The 26,935-nt window shown below is 41.2% G+C and overlaps 1 protein-coding gene across 5 annotated transcripts in view; it reads left to right on the top strand.

Moving 5' to 3' along the window:
• LOC129831158 (mothers against decapentaplegic homolog 4-like) overlaps positions 1-25,711 on the top strand; it is a 33,506-nt gene extending 7,795 nt beyond the window's left edge. Inside the window, exons 3-12 of one of the 5 annotated variants that reach the window (XM_055894241.1) lie at positions 11,780-11,954; positions 12,863-12,886; positions 13,606-13,827; positions 14,172-14,399; positions 14,661-14,765; positions 16,422-16,475; positions 18,424-18,607; positions 18,915-19,083; positions 19,220-19,358; positions 21,472-25,711. In XM_055894241.1, coding sequence (XP_055750216.1) covers positions 11,780-11,954; positions 12,863-12,886; positions 13,606-13,827; positions 14,172-14,399; positions 14,661-14,765; positions 16,422-16,475; positions 18,424-18,607; positions 18,915-19,083; positions 19,220-19,358; positions 21,472-21,683 — 1,512 coding nt within the window. In that variant the 3' untranslated portion in view covers positions 21,684-25,711. Of the gene's footprint in view, positions 1-11,779; positions 11,955-12,862; positions 12,887-13,584; positions 13,828-14,171; positions 14,400-14,660; positions 14,784-16,421; positions 16,476-18,423; positions 18,608-18,914; positions 19,084-19,219; positions 19,359-21,471 lie in introns of all 5 variants that reach the window. The other 4 variants (XM_055894240.1, XM_055894242.1, XM_055894238.1 and 1 more) reach the window with 4 other exon arrangements.
• Positions 25,712-26,935: the final 1,224 nt, after the last annotated feature.

Below are 26,935 nucleotides of genomic sequence, written 5' to 3'. Positions count from 1 at the left end.
GACAGCCATCGTATATCAGACCGGGTATGACAAAACATTTGTTTTTCCTACTCTAATTACATTGGTAACCAGTTTATAATAGCAATAAGGCACTTCGGGGGTTTGTGGTATGTGGCCAATATACCACGACTAAGGGCTGTGGCCAGGCACTCCGCTTTGCATTGTGCATAAGAACAGCCCTTAGCCGTGGTATATTGGCCATATACCACACCCACCAGGCCTTATTGCTTAATTAGACTACCATGGGAGTGCTCCCGGTAATATACACTACCGTTCAAAAGTTTGGTGTCACGCAGAAAGAGGACAAGTACATTAGAGTGTCTAGTTTGAGAAACAGACGCCACAAGTCCTCAACTGGCAGCTTCATTAAATAGTACCCGCAAAACACCAGCCACCGTCAACAGTGAAGAGGCGACTCCGGGATGCTGGCCTTCTAGGCAGAGTTGCAAAGAAAAAGGCATATCTCAGACTGGCCAATAAAAATAAAAGATTAAGGTGGGCAAAAGAACACAGACACTGGACGGAGGAACTCTGCCTAGAAGGCCAGCATCCCAGAGTCTTCACTGTTGACATTGAGACTGGTGTTTTGCTGGTACTATTTAATGAAGCTGCCAGTTGAGGACTTGTGAAGCGTCTGTTTCTCAAACTAGACACTCTAATGTACTTGTCCTCTTGCTCAGTTGTGCACCGGGGCCTCCCACTCCTCTTTCTATTCAGGTTAGAGACAGTTTGCGCTGTTCTATGAAGGGAGTAGTACACAGCGTTGTACGAGATCTTCAGTTTCTTTGCAATTTCTCGCATGGAATAGCCTTCATTTCTCAGAACAAGAATAGACTGATGAGTTTCAGAAGAAAGTTATTTGTTTCTGAGCCATTTTGAGCCTGTAATTGAACCCACAAATGCTGATGCTCCAGATACTCAACTAGTCTAAAGGACAGTTTTATTGCTTCTTTAATCAGAACAACAGCTTTCAGCTATGCTAACATAACTGCAAAAGGGTTTTCTAATGATCAATTAGCCTTTTAACTTGGATTAGCTAACACAACGTGCCATTGGAACATATAGTTGAAGTCAGAAGTTTACATACTCCTTAGCCAAATACATTTAAACTCAGTTTTGCAATTCCTGACATTTAATCCTAGTAAAAATACCCTGTCTTAGGTCAGTTAGTATCACCACTTTATTTTAATAATGTGAAATGTCAGAATAATAGTAGAGAGAATGATTTATTTAAGCTTTTATTTCTTTCAGCACATTCCCAGTGGGTCAGAAGTTTACATACTCAATTAGTATTTGGTAGCATTGCCTTTAAATTGTTTAACTTGGGTCAAACGTTTCGGGTAGCCTTCCACAAGCTTCTCACAATAAGTTGGGTGAATTTTGGCCCATTCCTCCTGACAGAGCTGGTGTAACTTGAGTCAGGTTTGTAGGCCTCCTTGCTCGCACACGCTTTTTCAGTTCTGCCCACAAATTCTCTATAGGATTGAGGTCAGGTCTTTGCGATGGCCACTCCAATACCTTGATTTTGTTGTGCTTAAGCCATTTTGCCACAACTTTGGAAGTATGCTTTGGGTCATTGTCCATTTGGAAGACCCATTTGTGACCAAGCTTTAACTTCCTGACTGATGTCTTGAGGTGTTGCTTCGATATATCCACATAATTTTCCATCCTCATGAAGCCATCTATTTTGTGAGGTGCACCAGTCCCTCCTGCAGCTAAGCACCCCCACAACATGATGCTGCCATCCCCGTGCTTCACGGTTGGGATGGTGTTCTTCGGCTTGCAAGCCTCGCTTTTTCCTCCGAACATAATGATGGTCATTATGGCCAAACAGTTCTATTTTTGTTTCATCAGACCAGAGGACATTCCTCCAAAATGTACGATCTTTGTCCCTATGTGCAGTTGCAAACAGTTGTCTGGCTTTTTTTGGCCATTTTGGAGCAGTGGCTTCTTCCTTGCTGAGCTGCCTTTCAGGTAATGTCGATATAGGACTCGTTTCACAGTGGAGACTGTTTCCTCCAGCATCTTCACAAGGTCCTTTGCTGTTGTTCTGGGATTGATTTGCACTTTTTGCACCAAAGTACATTCATTTCTAGGAGACAGAACGCGTTTCCTTGTCACGGCTGTTGTAAGAGGAGGACCAAGGTGCAGCGTGGTGAGCGTACATTTTCATTAATTTGGTAAAAAGACAAGAATGACGCAGAACAAAACAATAAAGACTACAAAAACAAAACGTGAAGCTGAGTGCCATCAAACAAAGTTAACTTCCCACAAAGACGGGTGGAAAAAAGGGATATCTAAGTATGGTTCTCAATCAGAGACAACGATAGACAGCTGCCTCTGATTGAGAACCACACCTGGCCAAACACAAAGAAATATAGAACATAGAATCAACCCCAACTCACGCCCTGACCAAACCAAAATAGAGACATAAAAAGGATCTCTAAGGTCAGGGCGTGACACTCCTTCCTGAGCGGTATGACTGCAGCGTGGTCTCATGGTGTTTATACTTGCATACTATTGTTTGTACAGATGAACGTGGTACCTTCAGGCGTTTGGAAATTGCTCCCAAGGATGACCCAAACTTGTCGAGGTCTAAAAAACATATATCTGGGGTCTTGGCTGATTTCTTTTGATTTTCCCATAATGTCAAGCAAAGAGGCACTGAGTTTGAAGGTAGGCCTTGAAATACATACACAGGTACACCTCCAATATACTCAAATGATGTCAATTAGCCTATCAGAAGCATCTAAAGCCATGACATCATTTTCTGGAAATTTCCAAGCTGTTTAAAGGCAATGTCAACTTAGTGTATGTTAACTTCTGACCCGTTGGGATTGTGATACAGTGAAATAATCTGTCTGAAAACAATTGTTGGAAAAATGACTTGTCATGCACAAAGTAGATGTCCTAACTGACTTGCCAAAACTATAGTTTGTTAACAAGAAATGTGTGGAGTGGTTGAAAAACTAGTTTTAATGACTCCAACTTAAGTGTATGTAAACTTCCGGCTTCAACTGAAGGAGTGATGGTTGCTTGATAATGGGCCTCTGTACGCCTATGTAGATTTTCCATAAAAAACAGCCGTTTCCAGCTACATAGGTCATTTACAACATTAACAATGTCTACACTGTATTTCTGATCATTTTGATGGTATTTTAATGGACAAAGAATGTGCTTTTCTTTCAAAAACAAGGACATTTCTAAGTGACCCCAAACGTTTGAACGGTAGTGTATGTTTATACGTTAATATTTTCAAGATTTATGAGGGTGCCCTGATTTGTAATGGGAGAAACCAGTGTCACGGGCACAATCTGAAACCAGGTATCCCAAGGGAAACCAATGTCTTGACTATTAGACCAAGGGTGACAATGAGGGGCAACCTCATCACGAGACCATGTGTCCGACTCGTCTGCTACATTCACCCCCCTTAGACCACCTCTTTCTCAAGAGACTGACCCACAATTGGGTGCCGTTGTCACGAACAGGATCCGAACCCAGGTCTCCCACAGGGGAAACGAACGTCTTGACTGTTAGATGGGCCTTGGGTGAAGTCACAGGCAGGGCTACCTCATCACGAGGCCATGAGTCCGACTCACGAGGCCATGAGTCCGACTCAGATCCCTGACCTTTAGCCCAAACGTGTATGAAAAGAGGTTGAAGTCTCTTTCTGTTCCTCTTCCAAAGAAACCTCATGAAAGTTTATCATGAGGTTCCATCTTTGCTTCACCCGTGCGTCAATCTAAGTAACATAATAAAAAACATTCCCATCAATCCGTCAGTTTACGCTAGAGATAACTTCCTCATCCACCTATGTTGGCCTTCCGCCAAGTGGAAGATGGCTGAGCTACAGCTGTGTTTGTCAGACCATGAGACATATCGAAAATCTGTCTTCTCACGAAAACAAACACAATGGTGTTCTCCGTTTTGCTCTACTACCCCCATAAGGGATATGTCTGAAGGTAACCCATACAAACAAATACAAGTATGGAGGTAGTTTTGTCCCAACAAAAATATGGGGTTAAATATGTGTCCAAAAAAACAAGTGTTCTTATATCTCCTAGATATATAGGACAGACACTTCAAAACATGATTCCTTATGATTTTTTGGGCTGTCTTTTTTGCCTTTTATGAATGTGTTATTCACTGTATTTCCATGGGCTATAGTAGTAAAGGCCAAATTCAATATTTTATAAAAACATATTACAGTACCAGTCAAAAGTTTGGACACACCTACTCATTCCAGGGTTTTTCTTTATTTGTACTATTTTATACATTGTAGAATAGTAGGGAACACATCAACATTATGAAATAACACATATGGAATCATGGAGTAACCAAAAAAGTGTTAAACAAATAAAAGGTTCTTTAAAGTTCACCCTTTGCCATGACAACTTTGCACACTCTTTGAATTCTCCCAACCAGCTTCATGAGGTGGTCACCTGGAATGCATTTCAATTAACTTTTTAGGGATAGGGGGCAGAATTTTCACTTTGGATGAATAGCGTGCCCAGAGTGAACTGCCTCCTACTCTGTCCCAGATGCTAATATATGCACATTATTACTACTATTGGATAGAAAACACTCTGAAATTTCTAAAACTGTTTGAATGATGTCTGTGAGTATAACAGAACTCATATGGCAGGCGAAAACCTGAGAGAAATCCAACCAGGAAGTGGGATATCTGAGGTTGGTCAACTTTCAACTCATCGCCTATTGAATTCCCAGTGTGATATGGATCTGTTTGCACTTCCTACGGCTTCCACTAGATGTCAACAGTCTGTAGAACCTTGAATGAAGTGTCTACTGTGATTTGGAACCGGATGAGAGGGGAATGAGTCAGTGGTCTGGCAGAGAGCCGGGTCCTGGTCACGCGCATTCCACATGATATCGACATGCGTTCCATTACTTCTATAGACACAAAGGAATTCTCCGGTTGGAACGTTATTGAATATTTATGATAACAACATCCTAAAGATTGATTCTATACTTAGTTTGACAAGTTTATTCAACCTGTAATATAACTTTTTGAAGTTTTCGTCCGACGTTCGCCTGGACCTGCACGCGCGTTTGGATATGTGTACTAAACGTGCTAACAAAAGTAGCTACTTGGACATAAATAATGGACATTATCGACCAAAACAACAATTTATTGTGCAACTAGGATTCCTGGGAGTGCATTCTGATGAAGATCATCAAAGGTAAGGAAATATTTATAATGTAATTTCGTATTTCTGTTGACCCCAACATGGCGGAGAAATTTTGTTTCTATCTGAGCGCCGTCTCAGATTATTGCATGGTTTGCTTTTTCCCTAAAGTTTTTTTGAAATCTGACACAGCGGTTGCATTAAGAACAAGTGTATCTTTAATTCTATGTCAAACATGTATCTTTCATCAAAGTTTATGATGGGTATTTCTGTTATTTGATGTGGCTCTCTGCAATTTCTCCGGATATTTTGGAGGCATTTCTGGCGCCAATGTAAACCGAGATTTTTGGATATAAATATGCACATTATCGAACAAAACATACATGTATTGTGTAACATGATGTCCTATGAGTGTCATCTGATGAAGATCATCAAAGGTTAGTGATTCATTTTATCTCTATTTCTGCTTTTTGTGACTCCTATCTTTGGCTAGGAAAATGGCTGTGTGTTTTTTGGACTTGGCGGTCATCTAACATAATCATATGTTGGGTTTTCGCTGTAAAGCATTTTTTAAATCGGACACGATGAGTAGATTGACAAGATGTTTATCTTTCATTTGCTGTATTGGACTTGTTAATGTGTGAAAGTGACATATTTCTAAAAAATATTCTTGAATTTCCCGCGCTGCCTTTTCAGAGGAATGTTGTCGAGGGGTTCCGCTAGTGGAATGTGTGTCCTAGAAAGGTTAACAGTTGTGCCTTGTTAAGTTAATTTGTGGAATTTCTTTCTTAATGCGCTTGAGCCAATCAGTTGTATTATGACAAGGCAGGGGTGGTATACAGAAGATAGCCCTATTTGGTAAAAACCAAAACCATATTATGGCAAGAACAGGTCAAATAAGCAAATAGAAACTACAGTCCATCATTGCTTTAAGACACGAAGGTCAGTCAATCTAGAAAATTTCAAGAACTTGGAAAGTTTCTTCAAGTGCAGTTGCAAAAACCATCAAGCACTATGATGAAACTGGCTCTCTTGAGGACCACCACAGGAAAGGAAGACCCAGAGTTACCCCTGCGGCAGAGGATAAGTTAGAGTTACCAGGCTCAAATATATATTTCACAGAGTTCAAGTAACAGACACACCTCAACATCAACTGTTCAGAGGAGACTGCGTGAATCAGGCCTTCATGGTCGAATTGCTGCAAAGAAACCACAACTAAAGGACACCAATAATAAGAAGAGACATGTTTGGGCCAAGAAACATCAGTAATAGACATTAGACCGGTGGAAATCTGTGCTTTGGTCTGATGAGTCCAAATTTTAGATTCCAACCTCTGTGTATTTGTGAGACGCAGAGTAGGTGAACGGATGATCTCCGCATATGTGGTTCCCACCATGAAGCTTGGAGGAGGAGGTGTGGGGGTGCTTTGCTTGTGACACAGTCTGTAATTTATTTAGAATTCAAGGCACACTTAACCAGCATGGCTACCACAGCGTTCTGCTGCAATACCCCATCCCATCTGGTTTGCGCTTAGTGGGACTATCATTTGTTTTTCAACAGGACAATGACCAAACACCCCTCCAGGCTGTGTAAGGGCTATTTGACCAAGAAGGAGAGTGCTGATGGAGTGCTTTATCAGATGACCTGGCCTCCACAATCACCCAACCTCAACCCAATTGAGATGGTTTGGGATGAGTTGGACCGCAGAGTGAAGGAAAATCTCTTTCTAAAATTATCCCCCAAAATTGTTGCAACCCCTATTACTAGCCTGTTCAACCTCTCTTTCATATCATCTGATATCTTATATATCAGGAAAAGCTGCCATCCTCCTCTTCAAAGGGGAGACACTCTAGACCCAAACTGTAATAGACTAATATCCACCCTGCCCTGGCTTTCTAAAATCTTTGAAAGCCAAGTTAACAAACAGATCACCGACCATTTCGAATCCCACCGTACCTTCTCCACTATGCAATCTGGTTTCCGAGCTGGTCATGGGTGCTCCTCAGCCACGCTCAAGGTCCTAAACGATATCATAACCGCCATGGATAAAAGACAGTACTGTGCAGCTGTTTTCATCGACCTGGCCAAGGCTTTCGACTCTGTCAATCACCGCATTCTTATCGGCAGACTCGATAGCCTTGGTTTCTCAAATGACTGCCTCGCCTGCTTCACCAACTACTTCTCAGACAGAGTTCAGTGTGTCAAATCGGAGGGCCTGTTGTTCGGACCTCTGCCAATCTCTATGGGTGTGCCACAGGGTTCAATTCTCGGTCCGACTCTCTTCTCTGTATATATCAGTGATGTCGCTCTTGCTGCTGGTGAATCTTTGATCTACCTCTATGCAGACGACACCATTCTGTATACATCTGGCCCTTCTTTGGACACTGTGTTAACAAACGTCAAACAAGTTTTAATGCCAAACAACACTCCTTCCGTGGCCTCCAACTGCTCTTAAATGCAAGTAAAACTAAATGCATGCTCTTCAACCGATTGCTGCCCGCACCTGCCCGCCCGACTAGCAACACTACTTTGGACGGTTCTGACTTAGAATATGTGGACAACTACAAATACCTAGGTGTCTGGCTAGACTGTAAACTCTCTCGATCCTTGACTTCGTCGATGCCATTTACAAAATAGCCTCCAACACTGTACTCAGACTACATCCAGTTTGCTATCACAGTGCCATCCGTTTTGTCACCAAAGCCCCATATACTACCCACCACTCTGACCTGTATGCTCTCGTTTGCTGGCCCTCACTACATATTCATCGCCAAACTCACTGGCTCCAGGTCATCTATAAGTCTTTGCTAGGTGAAGCCCTGCCTTATCTCCGCTCACTGGTCACCATAGCAACACCCACCCGTAGCACCCGTTCAAGCAGGTACAGTTGAAGTCGGAAGTTTACATACACCTTAGCCAAATACATTTAAACTCAGTTTTTCACAATTCCTGACATTTAATCCTAGTAAACATTCCCTGTTTTAGGTCAGGTAGGATCACTTTATTTTAAGAATGTGAAATGTCATAATAATAGAAGAGAGAATAATTTTTTTCATCTTTTGTTTCTTTCATCACATTCCCATTGGGTCAGAAGTTTACATACACTCAATTAGTATTAGGTAGCATTGCCTTTAAGTTGTTTAACTTGGGTCAAACATTTCAAGTAGCCTTCCACAAGCTTTTCACAATAAGTTGGGTGAATTTTGGCTCATTCCTTCTGACAGAGCTGGGGTTTTCAGAGTCAGGTTTGTAGGCCTCCTTATTCGCACACGCTTTTTCAGTTCTTCCCCCAATTTTTCTATAGGATTGAGGTCAGGGCTTTGCGATGACCACTCTAATACGTTGAGTTTGTTGTCCTTAAGCCATTTTGCCACAACTTTGGAAGTATGCTTGGGGTCATTGTCCATTTGGAAGACCCATTTGCAACCAAGCTTTAACTTCCTGACTGATATCTGGATGTTGCTTCAATATATCCACATAATTTTCCATCCTCATGATGCCATATATTTTGTGAGGTGCCCCAGTCCCTCCTGCAGCAAAGCACCCCCACAACATGATGCTGCCACCCCCGTGCTTGACGGCTGGGATGGTGTTCTTTGGCTTGCAAGCCGCCCCCTTTTTCCTCCGAACATAAAGATGGTCATTAAAGCCAAACAGTTCTATTTTTGTTTCATCAGACCAGAGGACGTTTCTCCAAAAAGTATGTTACACCTCCAATTGACTCAAATGATGTCAGTTAGCCTATCAGAAGCTTCTAAATCCATGACATCATTTTCTGGAAATTTCCAAGCTGTTTAAAACTTCTTGACGCACGGATCCCTTTAGCGGGATCATTTTCATCAAAGAACGCTTAATTGCAGAGCGCCAAATAAAAAAAAATTGCAAAAAATATTTATATTCATGAAATCACAAGTGCAATATAGCAAAACACAGCTTAGCTTGTTGTTAATCCACCTGTCGTGTCAGATTTTGAACATATGCTTTACAGCAAAAGCAATCCAAGCGTTTGTGTGAGTTTATTGATCACTAGACAAAACATTAAGAACACCTAGCAGCAATGTAGATTGGTCACGAAAGTCAGAAAAGCAATAAAATGTATCGCTTACCGTTGATGATCTTCAGATGTTTGCACTTACGAGACTCCCAGTTACACAATAAATGTTCCTTTTGTTCGATAAAGATTATTTTTATATCAAAAGACCTCCATTTATTTGGCGCGTTATGTTCAATATTCCACAGCCTTAGGCAGGTCATCAAGGCTTGACGAAAATTCCAATAGTATCCGTAAAGTTTGTAGAAACATGTCAACCGTTTTTAATAATCAATCCTCAGGTTGTTTTTAACATAAACAATCGATAATATTTCAACCGGACTGTAAACTATTCAATACGGGAGAGAAAGAAAATGTCTAGCTATCAGTGTTGCGTGCATGAACTAATGGAAGGACATCGGCCATCCACTGACGCGATTTGATAAATCTCGCTCATTTTTCAGAATAAAAGCTTGAAACTATGTCTAAAGACTGTTCACACCCTGAGGAAGCCACAGAAAAAGGAATCTGGTTGATATCCCTTTAAATGGACGAAAGGCAGGCAATGGAACAGTGATTTTTCAAAATAAGAGTCACTTCCGGGTTGGATTTCCTCAGGTTTTCACCTGCAAAATCAGTTCTGTTATACTCACAGACAATATTTTGACAGTTTTGGAAACTTTAGAGTGTTTTCTATCCTACTCTGTCAATTATATGCATATCCTAGCATCTGGACCTGAGAAATAGGCAGCTTACAATGGGAACGTTATTTTTCCAAACATAAAAATTCTGCCCCCTAGCTTAAAGACACAGTCAACTTAGTGTATGTAAACTTCTGACCCATTGGAATTGTGATACAGTGAAATATAAGTGAAATAATCTTTCTGTAAACAATTGTTGGAAAAATGACTTGTCATGCACAAAGTAGATGTCCTAAACGACTTGCCAAAACTATAGTTTGTTAACAAGAAATTTGTGGAGTTGTGGAAAAAACAAGTTTTAATGACTCCTACCTAAGTGTATGTAAACTTCTTACTTCAACTGTATATTTCACTGGTCATCCCCTAAGCCAACACTTACTTTGGCTGCCTTTCCTTCCAGTTCTCTGCTGCCAATGACTGAAACAAATTGCAAATATCACTCAAGCTGGAGTCTTATATCTCCCTCTCTAACTTTAAGCATCAGCTGTCAGAGCAGCTTACCGATCATTGTACCTGTACACAGCAAATCTGTAAATAGCACACCCAACTCCCTCATCCCCATATTGTTATTTATCCGTTTGCTCTTTTGCACCCCAGAATCTCTACTTGCACATCTTCATCTGCACATCTAAAACTCCAGTGTTAATGCTAAATTGTAAATATTTCGCCTCCGGCCTATTTATTGCCTTACCTCCCTACTCTTCTACATTTGCACACACTGTACATAGATTTTTCTATTGTGTTATTGACTCTATGTTTGTTAATGTGTAACTCTGTGTTGTTTTTCTCGCACTGCTTTGCTTTATCTTAGCCAGGTCGCAGTTGTAAATGAGAACTGACAGACACAGCAAACCTTCTTGCCACAGCTCGCATTGATGTGCCATCCTGGATGAACTGCACTACCTGAGCCACTTGTGTGGGTTGTAGACTCCGTCTCATGCTACCACTAGAGTGAAAGCACCGCCAGCATTCAAAAGTGACCAAAACATCAGCCAGGAAGTATAGGAACTGAGAAGTGGTCTGTGGTCACCACCTGCAGAATCACTCCTTTATTGCGGGTGTCTTGCTAATTGCCTATAATTTCCACCTTTTGTCTATTCCATTTGCACAACAGCATGTGAAATGTATTGTCAATCAGTGTTCCTTCCTAAGTGGACAGTTTGATTTCACAGAAGTGTGATTGACTTGGAGTTACATTGTGTTGTTTAAGTGTTCCCTTTATTTTTTTGAGCAGTGTATATTATTTTAATTTTTTTCATGCTTAGAGGTGTCCTAAAATTGTAAGTCAAATTGCTAAATGACCATCTTAAAACAATTCCATATGTTAACTTTGTACTTTGTTCGCTGGTTGAAAAGCTGAATCAGGTTAATTACAACTGGGGTTGGAGCGAAAACCTACAGGAGGGTAGTTCTCCAGGAACAGGGAGACCCTTGCTCTAGAGCCTACCCCACTTTCGACTTCAAAGTAGGAGGATGCATATGCAAATAAAAGATTACTGGTCATTGGTCAGAATAATCAGATTGTGATGTCATGATATGGGCAAAAAACTCCATCCCACCTGAAAGGCTGAAATTCAAGGCATAAAAAAAGGACATTATCATAATTTCAACCTCATAGTGTAGAAATATCATTAAAAAAAAGTAAAATCATGTATTTGACTGCACAGCCTCTTAAAATTCTAACCCAGTTAAGAGATTTAAGATAAAACCCATATACTAATTTTGATTGAGTAGGGCCATGTATCTCTATGTATCTCTAACACTTTCTCGCCCACCCTCTCTCTCTCTCACCCCCTCTCTTTCTCTCGCCCCCCACCCTCTCTCTCACCCCCTCTCTTTATCTCGCCCCCCCTCTCATCCATTCTTTCTTGCTTTCTTTCTCTTTATCTCTTTATCTCCAGGTTGCAGGGAGGAAAGGCTTCCCCCATGTGATTTACGCTCGACTATGGCGCTGGCCAGACCTGCACAAGAATGAGCTAAAGCACGTCAAGTTCTGCCAATACGCTTTCGACCTCAAATATGACAATGTGTGTGTCAACCCCTACCACTATGAGAGAGTGGTTTCTCCCGGCATTGGTAGGTCTGCTCAACAGCTTAAAGCGATAGTTCACCATATATCGCGTAATGTCTAATGGTGCAGGTGTTTCTGATATGTAAATACTATGTTTTCTGTCATAACATGCCAAAAATTAAAGTCAGCAGAAAAACAACATGCACATTTTCCCACCAGAGATGTTTCAGTCAAAATGACGTTCTGTGGATAAAAAGCTGTGCGTGATGATGTAATGCACCCCCAAATGTTTTTTTTAGTTTACACCGCATTTTCAGTACTACTGATGGTTTTGTCCCAAAGAAGTTGCGTAATAGTAATCTAAAGTGTCTGCTCTGGTCTTGGTACATGTGCTCTAGCCATCAGCTCGCAGAGACAGTCAAGGTTAGGTTACCTACATGATGACATTATTATGGATAAGGGCAAGATTTTAGATTTGTCAAACGGCAGCCAGGCATCCATCATCATGTCACCAGAATTAGACCCTCAATATTTATTGGAAAAGCACATCAACATGCACTTTGACCTCCCTGTGAAGTTCATCATCACTTATTTCATGTGTTGCCTAACAAACTTGCAAGCTTTCCCGAGTCGTAGTGGGAAGACCAACCAACATATCATCGCGTGACTCCAAGTTTACTTCGATATGATGGTTATTATATCAAGGCGTTTTCACTGCCATTTCTCACATAATACATTTTACTGACACAAAAAGATCCCACATTTTTTCGATATACCAGTATTGATTTTTGCTGTTTCCGTCAGCCCTGTCATGACATTTTTATCCAACATGTACTCTACTCACATAAAATGGTTTATGTGAATGATATTTTGACTTCATCACAATGTAACTTAACTACAAATGATAAGCATTCTCTATCTCTTATTCTCTCCTTTCTTTCTTTGCCCCTCTTTCTTTTGTTCTCTTTCAAAGTTGGTCTCAGTCTTCAAAATACAGGTGAGTGCCCTATCACAACACCAACGAACTTACTGCAGGCATGTTAAGTATAAAAGTATTATACTTTGCTGATGGTATCAGATGACCAAACATTCCTCTTTCCTTTCATCCCTTTACCCTTTTCACACTACTGAACCTAGCTGCACTGTGCTGGTCTGGTTAAGCATCCACCATAGTTGCTGGGAAGGACAATGTGAAAAAAATATATCCAAGCCAGCACTCAACGGTTCGGCTTGGCACAATAGTGTGAAAAGAGTACTATTGAGGTTCGCTCGTGCCTCACTGGCCTGGATGCCAGACTGTTTCTGCATTAATCAATTCTTTATAGTTGCCTAGACAAAAATGACTTGCATTCATTACAAAGCATTGAACTTAATGTTTTATAATTGCATAAATGCGTTCACAATGCATTACACACAGGTGGTAATACTATAATACAGGTTTTAAACCTGTTAATACAGGTGGCTAATTCATTATACACACATGGTTAATTTTATTCTTATGCTAAAATGTTTATTCTACTGAACCATTTACTTCATGTTCGTATTATTATCATTAATTATTTCTTATTATAGTTGCATTGTCGAGAAGGAACCTGCAAGTTAGCATTTCATTGGACGGTGTATACCATGTGTATCCCCTACATACGCCTAATAAAACATGAAACTAATGACAAAGTTATACCATGCTGTTGGTAGCCCTCTCCCTCTCTCCTCTAGGCCCCCCTGGGAGGTTGATCAAAGAGGAGTACATTCATGACTGTATCCAGATGGATATGCCACTAGGCATGTCCCCGTCGGACCACCCCCACCCAGGGGTGCTCAAGCTACCGCCTCCCGACCACTATGGCCAGCCCCTCCCGCCTCTGCAGCTCCCGCCGGAACCGCAGTGCGCCCCTCCGCCCATCACCCTCTACCCCAACATGCCCCTCTCGCCCACAGGTAAAACTGATAGTTGTTTAATGAATGGAGGGAGTTATACGCACATCCAACATAATAACGGGAACTAGACAAAAATAAGTTCCAATACATAGAGAAGAATTGAATGTCCGCTCCTGTTTTGCTGCTCCCTAAGGGGATTTTTTAATAAGCTTAGGGGATTGTTTGGCAGATAGGTGTTACCAAGGATGTCCACAAGGGTTATATTTTTGTTTCTATGGGTGTTACTACGTAATCCCATTTTATGACATTTGTTTATCGACTTCTGCCTACCTATTGATATTGAAAACAACCTGGTAGCTCTTCTTGTGTGTCTCTCTCTCTGTCTCTGTCTCTCTCCTCTCTAGTGTCCGGCTCTATGCTGCCTCTCCAGGGAGGTCACAGTGAGGGGCTCCTACAGATCGCCTCTCCTCAGGGTCAGGTCATGACCCCTATGACCCCCACGCCGCCCCCCTCCACCCCAACACACGGGCTGCCACATGGGCCACCACAGACCCCCCAGCCACCCCAGCTCCCGTCTGGTCAGAATGGATACAACAGCTCCAAACACACACAGACACAGGCTGCGTTCCACAGTTAGTACTGCCATATGGTTCACACACACACACACACACACACACACACACACACACACACACACACACACACACACACACACACACACACACACACACACAAACACTCAGGGAGCAATACACAATTAATTTCAATGGCATGATGAATCGTCATATTTAAAAAGTGTAAAAAGAAATCGAAAAATTAGTAAAAATGCAAAATGGTTGTTTGCTAGATTGATGTGCCTGTTGTTAACTTGTATTTATTTTTTGGGAATTCAGCAACTTGGACAGGCAGCAGCACAGCCTCCTACACTCCTGTAGGACCCCAACAACAAAATGGGCGTGGCCACCAACAGCCTCCTCTCCACCATCCAACCCACTTCTGTAAGTTAGGCAGTTACAGTAAGTTATAGTATGCAAGCCCAAAGTGTGTCTCTATGTCTTCTGAGGTGCCTTTTTTGGATATTGTTAGGAAAAGTTAGGGCTGGGTGATATGGCCAAAATATCATATCTTGGTATTTTTTACATTTTGGACGGTATTTTATGTTTTTGAATAATACAAGTTTAAATTTTCTTTCTGAGGAGTGTGTGACACTAGGGTGGCAACACATATATTCTAAGTCATTTCAATGGGTCGTTCTCTGTTCTGATTGTTTTATACTGTTCAATTCAACTTCAACCTAAAACAATTGATATATTTTTGCATTTCCTGCACTCATTTTGGGATCATTTCCACACTGCACATAGGGCTGCACGATATAAGCAAACAATCTAGGCCTTATTTTTAACCAAATTTTGAAATTGCGATTTGACTTACGTTTTGGTGAACTGTTGGAATCATTGAAATAGAATGATTATTCAAATTCTATTGTTAAAATATAATAGTGGGCACTTTGAATATAGTGTTTCACATGACAACGAATGAAAATGCCAGGGAGGAGTTATTGTGACAGGGTAGGAACCAAAGCGTTAAGTGTTTCCTAGGGGACCCTATACTCTTTGGTAACATTTAATGTTTTCTCATAGCTATTTCATGTAGCTAACATATTCATGCTTCGCATATTCTTCTTTGATTTAGAAGATATTGTTGACTCAATAAATGTATTTGTTAGGTAGCTTGCTAACTAGCGATTATTTATTTTATTATCCCTTATTTTACTGGGTAAGTTGACTGAGAACATATTCTCATTTACAGCAACAACCTGGGGAATAGTTACAGGGGAGAGAAAGGGGGATGAATGAGCCATTTGGAAGCTGGGGATGATTATATGAACAGATTGGGAATTCAGCCAGGACACCAGTGTTAACACCCTTACTCTTACGATAAGTGCCATGGGATCTTTAGTGACCACAGAGTCAGGACACCTCTGAAAGACAGCACCATACACAGGGCAATGTCCCCAATCACTGCCCTGGGGCATTGAGATCTTTTTTTAGACCAGAGAAAGGAATGCCTCCTACTGGCCATCCAACATCACTTCCAGCAGCATTTGGTCTCCCATCCAGGGACCAACCAGGACCAACCCTACTTAGCTTCAGAGGCAACCCTGTAGTGGGATGCAGGGTGGTATGCTGATTAGCATTAGTGGCTAATGCGATTCAGGCCTAACTTGCTAAGAAAATAAGAAACACAAACAAATATTGTAATTATAGAACGCTAGTGGATTTCTATTAAGAAGCAAAGTGAAAACAGCATCGGTGTCATCAACAATGTTGCTTGTGCTGCATTGACCTTGCAGACTCAATGCATGTGAAAGGGGGCAGGGCTAAGTCTGTGTGGAAAGTGGCATGGAGAGAGCGAGAGTGGCGAAAAATTACTCAAATATCGGAGTAAATTGTAAAAATGTAAGTTACACATGGCATATCACATTTAACAAAACAAACATTTAATACCGTTATAGAAGGTCAAGTAAAAACCCAAATCACTCCAGGCATCAATAACTGTGTATCGTAAAATATGGTACACCGCCCAGCCCTAGCAGTAGTGTATGTTTGGTAACCTGTGTCGTAATCTACATCTTTTATTTGTTCACCTTTTAGGGTCTCAGCATCATGGCTCGGCTTCATTTCCTCCCCCTGTGTCCAATCATCCAGGTTAGACAACACATACACACGTTCGGAAAGTATTCAGACCCATTGAATAATTTTGTTACGTTGTAGCCTTATTCTGAAATTGATTTAAATAAATGTATTCCCTCATCAATCTACACATAATACCCCATAATGGGGTCTAATGCAAATGTATTACAAATAATAAACAGAAATACCTTATTTACATAAGTATTCAGACCCTTTGCTATAAGCCTCGAAATTGAGCTCAGGTGCATCCTGTTTCCATTGATCATCCTTGAGATGTTTCTACAACTTGATTGGAGTCCGCCTGTGGTAAATGAAATTAATTGGATATGATTTGGAGAGGCACACACCTGTCTATATAAGGTCCCACAGTTGACAGTGCATGTCAGAGCAAAAACCCAGCCATGAGGTCGAAGGAATTGTCAATAGAGCTCAGAGACAGGATTGTGTCGATGCACAGATCTGGGGAAAGGTACAAAAAATGTCTTCAGCATTGAAGGTCCCCAAGAACACATTGGCCTCCATCATTCTTAAATGGAAGAAGTTTGGAACCACCAAGACTCTTCCTAAAGCTGGCTGCCCGGGCCAAACTGAGCGATCAGGGGAAATGGGTCTTGGTCAGGGAGGTGACCAAAAACCTGATGGTCACTCTGACAGAGCTCCAAAGTTCCTCTGTAAGGTTGGGAGTGTTACGCTCGTCATTTGAACGAGGAGACCAAGGTGCAGCGTGGTAGGCGAACATCTTACTTTTATTAAAATGAACAACGAAAAACAACAAAATACAAAACTAACGTAAAGATCTGCAGGCTACACAGCAACTATACAAAATCAAGATCCCACAAACTAAAGGTGGAAAAGGCTGTCTAAGTATCATCCCCAATCAGAGACAACGATCGACAGCTGCCTCTGATTGGGAACCATACCCGGCCAACAAAGAAATCGAAAAACTAGAATGCCCACCCAAATCACACCCCGACCTAACCAAATAGAGAAATAAAAAGGCTCTCTAAGGTCAGGGCGTGACAGGCAGAACCTTCCGGAAGGACAACCATCTCTGCAGCACTCCACCAATCGAGCATTTTTGGTAGAGTGGCCAAACGGAATCCACTCCTCAGTAAAAGGCACATGACAGCCGCTTAGAGTTTGCCAAAAGCACCTAAAGGACTCTCAGACCATGAGAAACAAGATTCTCTGGTCTGATGAAACCAAGATTGAACTCTTTGGCTTGAATGCCAAGCGTCACATTTGGAGGAAACCTGGCACCATCTCTATGGTGAAGCATGGTTGTGGCAGCATCATCTGTGGGAATGTTTTTCAGCGGCAGGGACTGGGAGACTAGCCAAGATTGAGGGAAAGATGAACGGAGCAAAGTACAGAGAGATCCTTGGTGATACCTTGCTCCAGAGCGCCCAGGACCTCAGACTAGGAGGCAGCTTCACCTTCTAACAGTACAACGAACCTAAGCACACAGCCAAGACAACACAGGAGTGGCTTCGGGAGAAGCCTCGAACATCTCTGGGGAGATCTGAAAATAGCTATGCAGCGATGCTCCCCATCCAACCTGACAGCTTGAGGGGAACTGCAGAGAAGAATGGGAGAAACTCTCCAAATACAGGTGTGCCAAGCTTGTAGCGTCATACACAAGAAACCTCAAGACTGTAATCACTGCCAAAGGTGCTTCAACAAAGTACTGATTAAAGGGTCTGAATGCTTATGCAAATGTGACATTTCAGTTTTAAATTTTTTGTGAATTTGCGAACATTTCTAAAACCTGTTTTTGCTTTGTCATTATTGGGTATTGTGTGTAGACTGACAAGGAGAAAAAACAATTTAATACATTTTCGAATAAGGCTATAACTTAACAAAATGTGTAAAAAGTCAAGGGGTTGAATACTTTCCAAATGCAATATATGTAGATGTATAGATGCACAAACACTCTGCTATCCACATCTTTGTCTGTGTGCAGGACCAGAGTTCTGGTGCTCCATCTCCTACTTTGAGATGGATGTCCAGGTGGGGGAGATGTTCAAGGTGCCGGCCAGCTGCCCGGTGGTGACGGTGGACGGCTACGTGGACCCCTCAGGGGGCGACCGCTTCTGTCTGGGCCAGCTCAGCAACGTCCACCGCACCGACTCCAGCGAGAGAGCCAGGTCTGTGCTCCTCTAGTGCCATCTCTATATCAATAAGCATGCTAGTTCTTACCTTGCCACAAATGTCTATTTTGTATGCTGTTTTGGCTCAGAAATGTTGATTGGTATATCTATGCCTTTTTGCAAACTATGTATAGGTGTATATCTCTCGTTCATAATCATGCCATTCCTTGTCTCTATCTGTTTGTACCAGTGGCAGAAGACCCACTCTAGCAAAATGCTACTTCTTTTATTGACTGAAATAACACTTTAATACAACTTATATTCACTTGTACTCATCATCTTCATCTCTCCCTCTCTCTCACAGGTTGCACATAGGTAAAGGAGTGCAGCTGGAGTGTCGTGGCGAGGGAGATGTGTGGATGCGCTGTATGAGCGACCACGCCGTGTTCGTGCAGAGCTACTACCTGGACCGAGAGGCAGGCAGAGCACCAGGCGATGCAGTACACAAGATCTACCCCGGCGCCTACATCAAGGTGAGTAACACAATGACTTCTGTCTGTTCTCTTTGCAGTTGTTTGACCTCTCGATGAACTCTTCCTATAGGAATTTAACTGGACACTGATGACTCTCTGTAGGTGTTCTGACATCAGACTGTTCTCTCCCCTGTAGGTGTTTGACCTGAGACAGTGTCACAGGCAGATGCAGCAGCAGGCAGCTACAGCACAGGCAGCAGCAGCAGCTCAGGCTGCCGCCGTAGCCGGCAACATCCCCGGGCCAAGCAGTGTTGGAGGCATTGCCCCTGCAGTCAGTAAGTACAATGTACAGTGTATGAGATATGCACAGCCTTAGTGTCTTTTATTTACATTTTTCGATTAGGCTATTGTGAATTTATAACCTCTGTTGAATGACAATGGGTCCAAGTATTGACCCCTGTGGGACACCACTGACTATACCAAACATTAGGAACACCTTCCTAATATGGAGTTGCACCCGTGCTCCTTTTGTCCCATTTAACAGCCTCAATTAGTCGGGGCATGGACTCTACAAGGTGTCAAAAGCGTTCCACAAGAATGCCGTCCCATGTTGACCCCAATGCCTCCCACAGTTTGGTTAAGTTGGTTTAATGCCCTTTGCGTGGTGGACCATTCTTTATACACAAGGGAAACTGTTGAGCGTGAAAAACCCATCAGCGTTGCAGTTCTTGACAAACTGGTGCGCCTGGCACCTACTACCATACCCCGTTCAAAGGCACTTAAATATTTTGTCTTGCCCGTTCACCCTTTGAATGGCACACATACACAATCCATGTCTCAATTGTTTCAAGGCTTAAAAATCCTTCTTTAACCTGTCTCCTCCCTTTCATTTTCTCTGATTTGAAGTGGTTTTAACAAGTGACATCAATAAGGGATCATAGCTTTCACCTGGTCAGTCTATCTCTTAATGTTTTGTATACTCAGTGTCACGATCGTTGTTAGAAATGGACCAAGGCGCAGCGGGCATAGAGTTCCACATGTTTTAATAAATTAAACTTACCAAAAACAATACAGAACAAACGAAACGTGAAGTAAATGCTGTGTTCACAGGCACCACACAAAAACAAGATCCCACAAACAACAGGTGGGAAAAGGCTGCCTAAATATGATCCCCAATCAGAGACAACGATAGACAGCTGCCTCTGATTGGGAACCATACCAGGCCAACATAGAAAAGGAAAAACTAGACTACCCACCCTAGTCACACCCTGACCTAACCAAAAGAGAGAAATAAAAGGTTCTCTAAGGTCAGGGCGTAACACTCAGTGTATACCTCATAGGGATGGGTACGATTATTCAAATATTTGAATATCCAAACAGATGTTAGTGTTCAATTACTTGAGAGAGTATACATTTTATTAATACAAAATATATAGACTCATTTTAACTGTGAAGGCTTTCTCAATTAAATACAATTATATGTGACATTGCTACATAGAAGGATATACCATGACATTTTCAATTCTTAATTTTATAACACCTCAGACTTTTGAATGTAGTTTTTATGACGTGCGCCATATAAATAGGCATACCTTATAGCCATACAGGTGATACATGTGTAGCTTGTTGTTGGCACTACCGTCAGAGGCTCCATGTGTATCAAGTGACGTGGGAGATTTCTAATCAATGCCAAATGGAATTACAATTATGGAATTACGTTGACTAAATGAGAAGGCTACAATGATCAGACAAGGACTGGGAGCTCAGCAAAATAGCCTCAGTTAGCCTTGGTACATTAGCTAGCAAGCTTGCTAATTTAACAGGCTACTGTAGCTAGCTAGATTTTTTACATTGATTTGATGCAGTCAAGACAGGCACTACCAGATGGTATGATAAGAACCTATGAAAGCAATACGTTTCTCTATCTAGCGCGAGTCAGTTTGGCTACTTTTCTCTCTCCCTCTCCCTCTCCCTCCATGCCACACAGATTGTCACACACACTCCTCCTCTTCCGCCGCTCCCCCACCCTACTGCTGAAACAAGCATGCACTCTTAGAAAAAAAGGTGCTATCTAGAACCTAAAAGGGTTCTTTGGCTGTCCCCATAGGAGAACCATTTGCAGAACCCTATTAGTTCCAGGTAGAACCCTATTGGGTTCCATGTTGAAACCTTTCACCAGAGGGTTTTACATAGAACCCAAAAGAGTTCTACCTGGAACCAAAAAGGGTTATCCTATGTGGACAGCTGAAGAACCCTTTTGGAAACCTTTTTTCTAAGAGTGTAGCGTAGCGCACCGGTTCCCTCCCGAGTCATGCGAGCAACTCCCCATTGAAGTAAAAAATATATATAAGGGTTTTCTTTAAAAAAAACATGTATTTCAACTATTATTCTAATAGTGAAATCCTTTCAAATGCCGATCCGTAATACCTCACTTCCCCTCTCTTCCAGGTCTTTCTGCAGCAGCCGGGATAGGTGTGGATGATCTCCGGAGGCTGTGTATCCTGCGGCTGAGCTTTGTGAAGGGCTGGGGCCCCGACTACCCCCGGCAGAGCATCAAACATACCCCCTGTTGGGTGGAGGTACACCTGCACCGGGCTCTGCAGCTGCTGGACGAGGTACTACACACCATGCCCTTGGCCGACCCAGGACCTGCTAACTGAGTGGAAGGAAAGATGACAAGTTAAAAATCCATACTGGGTTAAAAACGTACAATCATACACACACTGATTTCCCCATCTTGATGATACATATAGACCGATACATGCAGATAGAACCACATACAGGCACATGCATGTTTTCTTTCTATTTAACGCACACAATCTAGAGCCACTCAAAGCCCCACAAAGGCTAACCTCAATCTCTCCGTCACACACAGACACACACTTAAGCAGCCAACAATCACTGCACACTTCTACTTGTACGGTCTCCCACATGGCCATGCAACCACTAACCAAACCACATGTCTGTGGGCATGCAGACATAAAGCTACTGATGTCCTTAACATACTTTCAATATTTTGTGAACGTTCATTGTTTTTGCACAGCTCCCACATGCTAAACACAAACACTACAAAGCAGCCCAGACCCCTGAATTACCTTTCATAGAAGTTCTTTATTATAGTATAATCAGGTAACTTTAGTGAATATGTCTACTGAGTAATTTATGTTTATTCGTCTTCTGTTCTCTACAGAAATAGATATGCACTGTAGAAATCTAGGGATGTGTTTCAGAGATGTGTAACATGGTACACTTTGGTACTCCTCAAATGCACACACAATCCACACTTGCTTATAGTCACACACACACACACACACACACACACACACACACACACACACACACACACACAAACGCACACACAGTTCAGAAATCCAGAGATGACCCAAACCCAGGAGGACTAAAGAACTTTACCCAAAAAACTTGTGAATAATATGACCTGGTCACACACATCTCACACAAAAAAAATCAGATGTGGATTCTAAGGTTAACCTAGAAGATTTTTGAGTTTTTGGCAAATCCAGATCAAAACCTGGGTCACAGAACCAAAATGGCTTGGGACCTTGGAAGAACACCAGAGTGATGGAACCAGCGTTCTAATGAACCTAGCCAGCCAACCTTTTGTCATATCTGTGCTTGTGTTGTGTTCTCCTGTGTGTGGATCTCAAATCACATAGTTAGTCATTGTTAACATTGTTAGCTCGTTAGCCCTGTAATAGCACAGGGCACCTTTCTCAAGCTAATTTATTTTCTTACCAAAAGATGGAGAGAAAAAAAAGCCCCAAAATGTCAGCTTTAAAAGTGGTGTTTGTATTTGTGATGAAGCAGTACAGTGTATGTAACCAAACAGTTTGCCATATGGTGGAACTCACCAAAGCCAGAATACCTCATGATAACAGTGTAAACCCACAGTTTGTCTTTCAGCCAAAACCTCAGACTCTCAGCATTTTCTCCTCTTGTAAGTTCCCCCTTACAGCCTCATATCACATTATGCCTGTATCACCAAATCAATATAAAATGGAATATGTAGTGGACCATCAATGGAGCCTTGGGGAACACCAAGAAATAATCTAGGCCGTAATACAGTAGTTGCTCAGATTTAAAATCTTAAATCCTGTGACTCGTGGAAATATTATTTTGAGTAGACTCAACACAACTTTTTCAAATGTCATATTAATAGGATGTCCCACTTTTGATAGAATGATTCATTCTCAGTGAATTTAAGTTAGTCCAGAATAATATCACTTATACAGTGACTTATGTCACTTTGGATAAACATAAAATGTATCTTCACTTTTTTGCATTAATTTAAATCAGGTACCCTAGTGTTGGTAACAATCAACCTCAAGCCTACTGAAGTGAAGTTATGACTGATGCTCTAACGTTGATGCGTGATACGATATGAAAGCTAATCATATAAGACGTAACACATTTTCTACAGTAGTAGAAAGTAGGCTTCAGGATTCATGATTTTGGGTTGAAGTGCCTGGACTGAATGCAAACCTTCACCCAATCCAGGGGCAGGAACATGAGTGCTTTTATTTGCTCCTTCCTGTGCTCTGGTGCATTTGATACCTGTGCCTTTCCGTTCTCCTAGTCAAGCTGTTTAGGAATGTACTTCAGACGCCAGGGTTTATGTCATTCTTAAGTGGGGCCTCTCCAAAGCATGACTATTTACTCCTCCAGTCGGAGTGGGATTTCTACTAAGCCTACATGTTGGCAACAATGCTCAAGGTCAAGGTCAAAAAGGTGTTCTCGCTGTTTTGGGAGAATCTCAATAGCTCTTTTAAAATCTGTAGTTGAAAGTCTATTCAACAATTATTTTCAACAATTTTAGTGGTAGTTTATTCAGTAATACAAGAGATTTTGTTGAAAGAGAAGCCTCACTGCAGGGTTGAAAAAGTTGGCTCTTGTTATGTTGAAGATAGAAGTAAGCCTTCATGTAATTGTTGTCATTTAACACAACTGCTTTAAAGTGAACAGCCATTTATACTCACTGTTTGTGATTAGTGCCTTTAGTTTTAGTCAAAGTAGATGATACACCTCACACTGGATTGTAACACACAAACTACACTTTGTCTTCCTTTGTAGATATACAGTACCATGATATATTGGTTGTCATCTCGATAGTTTTATCCCTTCTGTTGAGTGTGTTGGTTGGGGGGGAATGGAAAATAACACAGCTCAAGTGTTTGTACATGCCACTGAGTTTTGCTGATCAATTCGGGCAGTGAAGCAATAAGAAGTGAAATGTGTTGAGCCAACAGCCCCTGAGTTAGATCGAGACCGACATCTAGTGGTTCCCTCAGGTACTGTTACAGCCCCATTGTAGGTATTTTTACATAACACTTTATTATTGTATCAGGCTGGTATTGGATTAATACTGTTTGACAGTTATACCCCAAATATCCATATAGCCATTGTTGTGTTGTTTAGCCTTACTGAACAATTATGTTACTAAGGTGTCTAATATGAATTGGAAAACTTGCTGCCCCTTGAAACTGCCCATGCACTCCACACACCTTTGTCACAGTTTATTTCATTATTTGTCACTTGGGCTCGGCATGTGTCTGGGAGTGTTATGTATTCAGGGATGAAGAGAGGTTTAAAACTATTGTTGCTCCATCTATGGCTCTGTTTAACGAAGTGCTATATTTACCCCACTACATCTGCCCTCAACCCGCGCTTTAACCATTGAGACTAGGGTTGCAAAGCTACTGGTAGTTTTCCAAAGTTACCAGTATCTTCAGTAATTTTGGTAATTAATAGAAAGTCTGTGGCAATTTATCTTAACTTTGGTAATTTACACTTGAATGACTTTAAAAACAAATGTATTCATATATATTATTCCTTTTTTACCTGTGTCCATATTGTCCATGAGTTTCTAGTAGATAGACCATATAATTAAACAGAAAATAGCCTAATTAATGAAAAAAGCATCTAATCAACAATGCCATTATTTTCATTTAACTCTGCAACTCTTCCAACTATTGACTTTTTCACAACTGCCACCAATTTGATGCCAAAACATTGACAACAAATACATATTGACATAGTAAAAATAAAAACAAGTCTATTTCATGCTGAAACCCTAATATTAAATATCAGTGGTATTCACTAAGTTGATGGTTTATATTTAGGATAATGTTTTATAGCTTTGGCATTCTATTTTATATTTTACCTGTGATAAAGCCACACAGAGTGCCAGAGGTAATTACAGACACCTGTGATAATATGAAGTACCCAAAAGGGCCACTAGATGTATTTTGATAGATTACAGAAAATTCTTGAAAGATACCAAAATTCTGGTAGTTTACTGGTAAACTTTGAAAGTTTCCAGTAATATATCCTCCCTTTGCAACCCTAATTGAGACCCATGTCATGTTCCTCTGCATTTGACCACATTCAAACTGATGCCTGTCACCAAAGAGAACGTGAGTGAGATGATGGTCACTCAACAGGAATCATACATCATTCCGTACATAAATGATCTATTTCGTTTTAAAACAGAAAATATAATAGACAATATGTTATTAAGTGTGAAATTACTCAATTTGGCTATTTTATGGTATTGTTATTTCTATTATTGTTGTAATTGTAATTATTTTATTGTAAAAAGACATGCTGCTCTTGTAATGTTGACTGTACACCAAAGTGAAATAAAAATACAGCATTGTCATTTTAATACAAACTTTTTTTTGTCGTGTTTTGACACTTTGACTTTTCATGTTAATTTAGTTCCAGTATTCAAGTCCTTAGGGTACAAATTCTGAAATGTTCATCTACAGTGGGAAATATTTGGTAGAGGAAACTGCTCTGAGGCAGAGTTAAAGTTTCTGATAAAAGGAGCATTGCCCCAAGGCAGAGTGAAAGTTTCTGCTAATGTTGCACAGTTGTATGCAAGGCTTCTCCTACAAGACATTTAAAGTATGAGGTTTGAAGTGCCTTTATACAATAGTCATAAGTGTGTCATATGATCTTCATACCCTTATAAAAGCGGTTTAAGATTGTGATTGATGTTATTCCACGGTTAGTGTAACACTGTTAACCATGTCATTTCATTGTTATATTGGCTTTGCAGCCACTCCAATCATTTTTCTTATCTCACAGAGTCAGACAAGTGTCTCTGAATTTAGCATAAAAGTAATGTAAAGTCTGGCAGGTGAGATTAGCGTTTCCCAAACAAATAGAATTAGTCGTCTCTTCTCACAGTCGCTGTATCTCTGCCACACAGCAGCTTTGAGGAGAGACGATTATTCTAGTGGCCATAGGCTTCCTACTGCTCAGGTTGAACACTTGAGGACATACTTTCTCTATCACACAGTGCCTTCAAAAAGTATTCATACCCGTTGACTTGACATTTTTTTGAGTTACAGCCTCATCTCTTTACCCCACACATACATTACATTTTATCTGTAAGGTCCCTCTGTCGATCAGTGAATTTCAAACACAGTTTTAACCACAAAGACCAGGGAGGTTTTCCAATGTCTTGCAAAGAAAATTTAAAAAAAAGCAGATATTGGATATCCCTATGAGCATGGTGAAGTTATAAATTACACTTTGGTTGGTGTATCAATACACCCAGTCACTACAAAGATACAGGTGTCCTTCCTAACTCAGTTGCCGGAGAGGAAGGAGACCGGTCAGGGATTTCACAATGAGGCCAATGGTGACTTTAAAACAGTTATAGAGTTTAATAGCTGAACTGAGGATGGATTAATCACATTGTAGTTACTCCACAATACTAACCTAATTGACAGAGTGAAAAGAAGAAAGCCTGTACAGAATACAAATATTCCAAAACATGCATCCTGTTTGCAACAAGGCACTACAAGGTAATACTGAAGAAAATGTGGCTTTTTGCCCAGAATGCAATGTTTGTTATGTTTGGGGCAAATCCAATACAACACATTAC

Source organism: Salvelinus fontinalis, chromosome 32 (assembly GCF_029448725.1).
Source record: "Salvelinus fontinalis isolate EN_2023a chromosome 32, ASM2944872v1, whole genome shotgun sequence".
NCBI classification, from domain to species: Eukaryota; Metazoa; Chordata; class Actinopteri; order Salmoniformes; family Salmonidae; genus Salvelinus; species Salvelinus fontinalis.
Note: the sequence above shows the minus strand (reverse complement) of the source record. Positions and strands in the feature narration are given on the sequence as shown.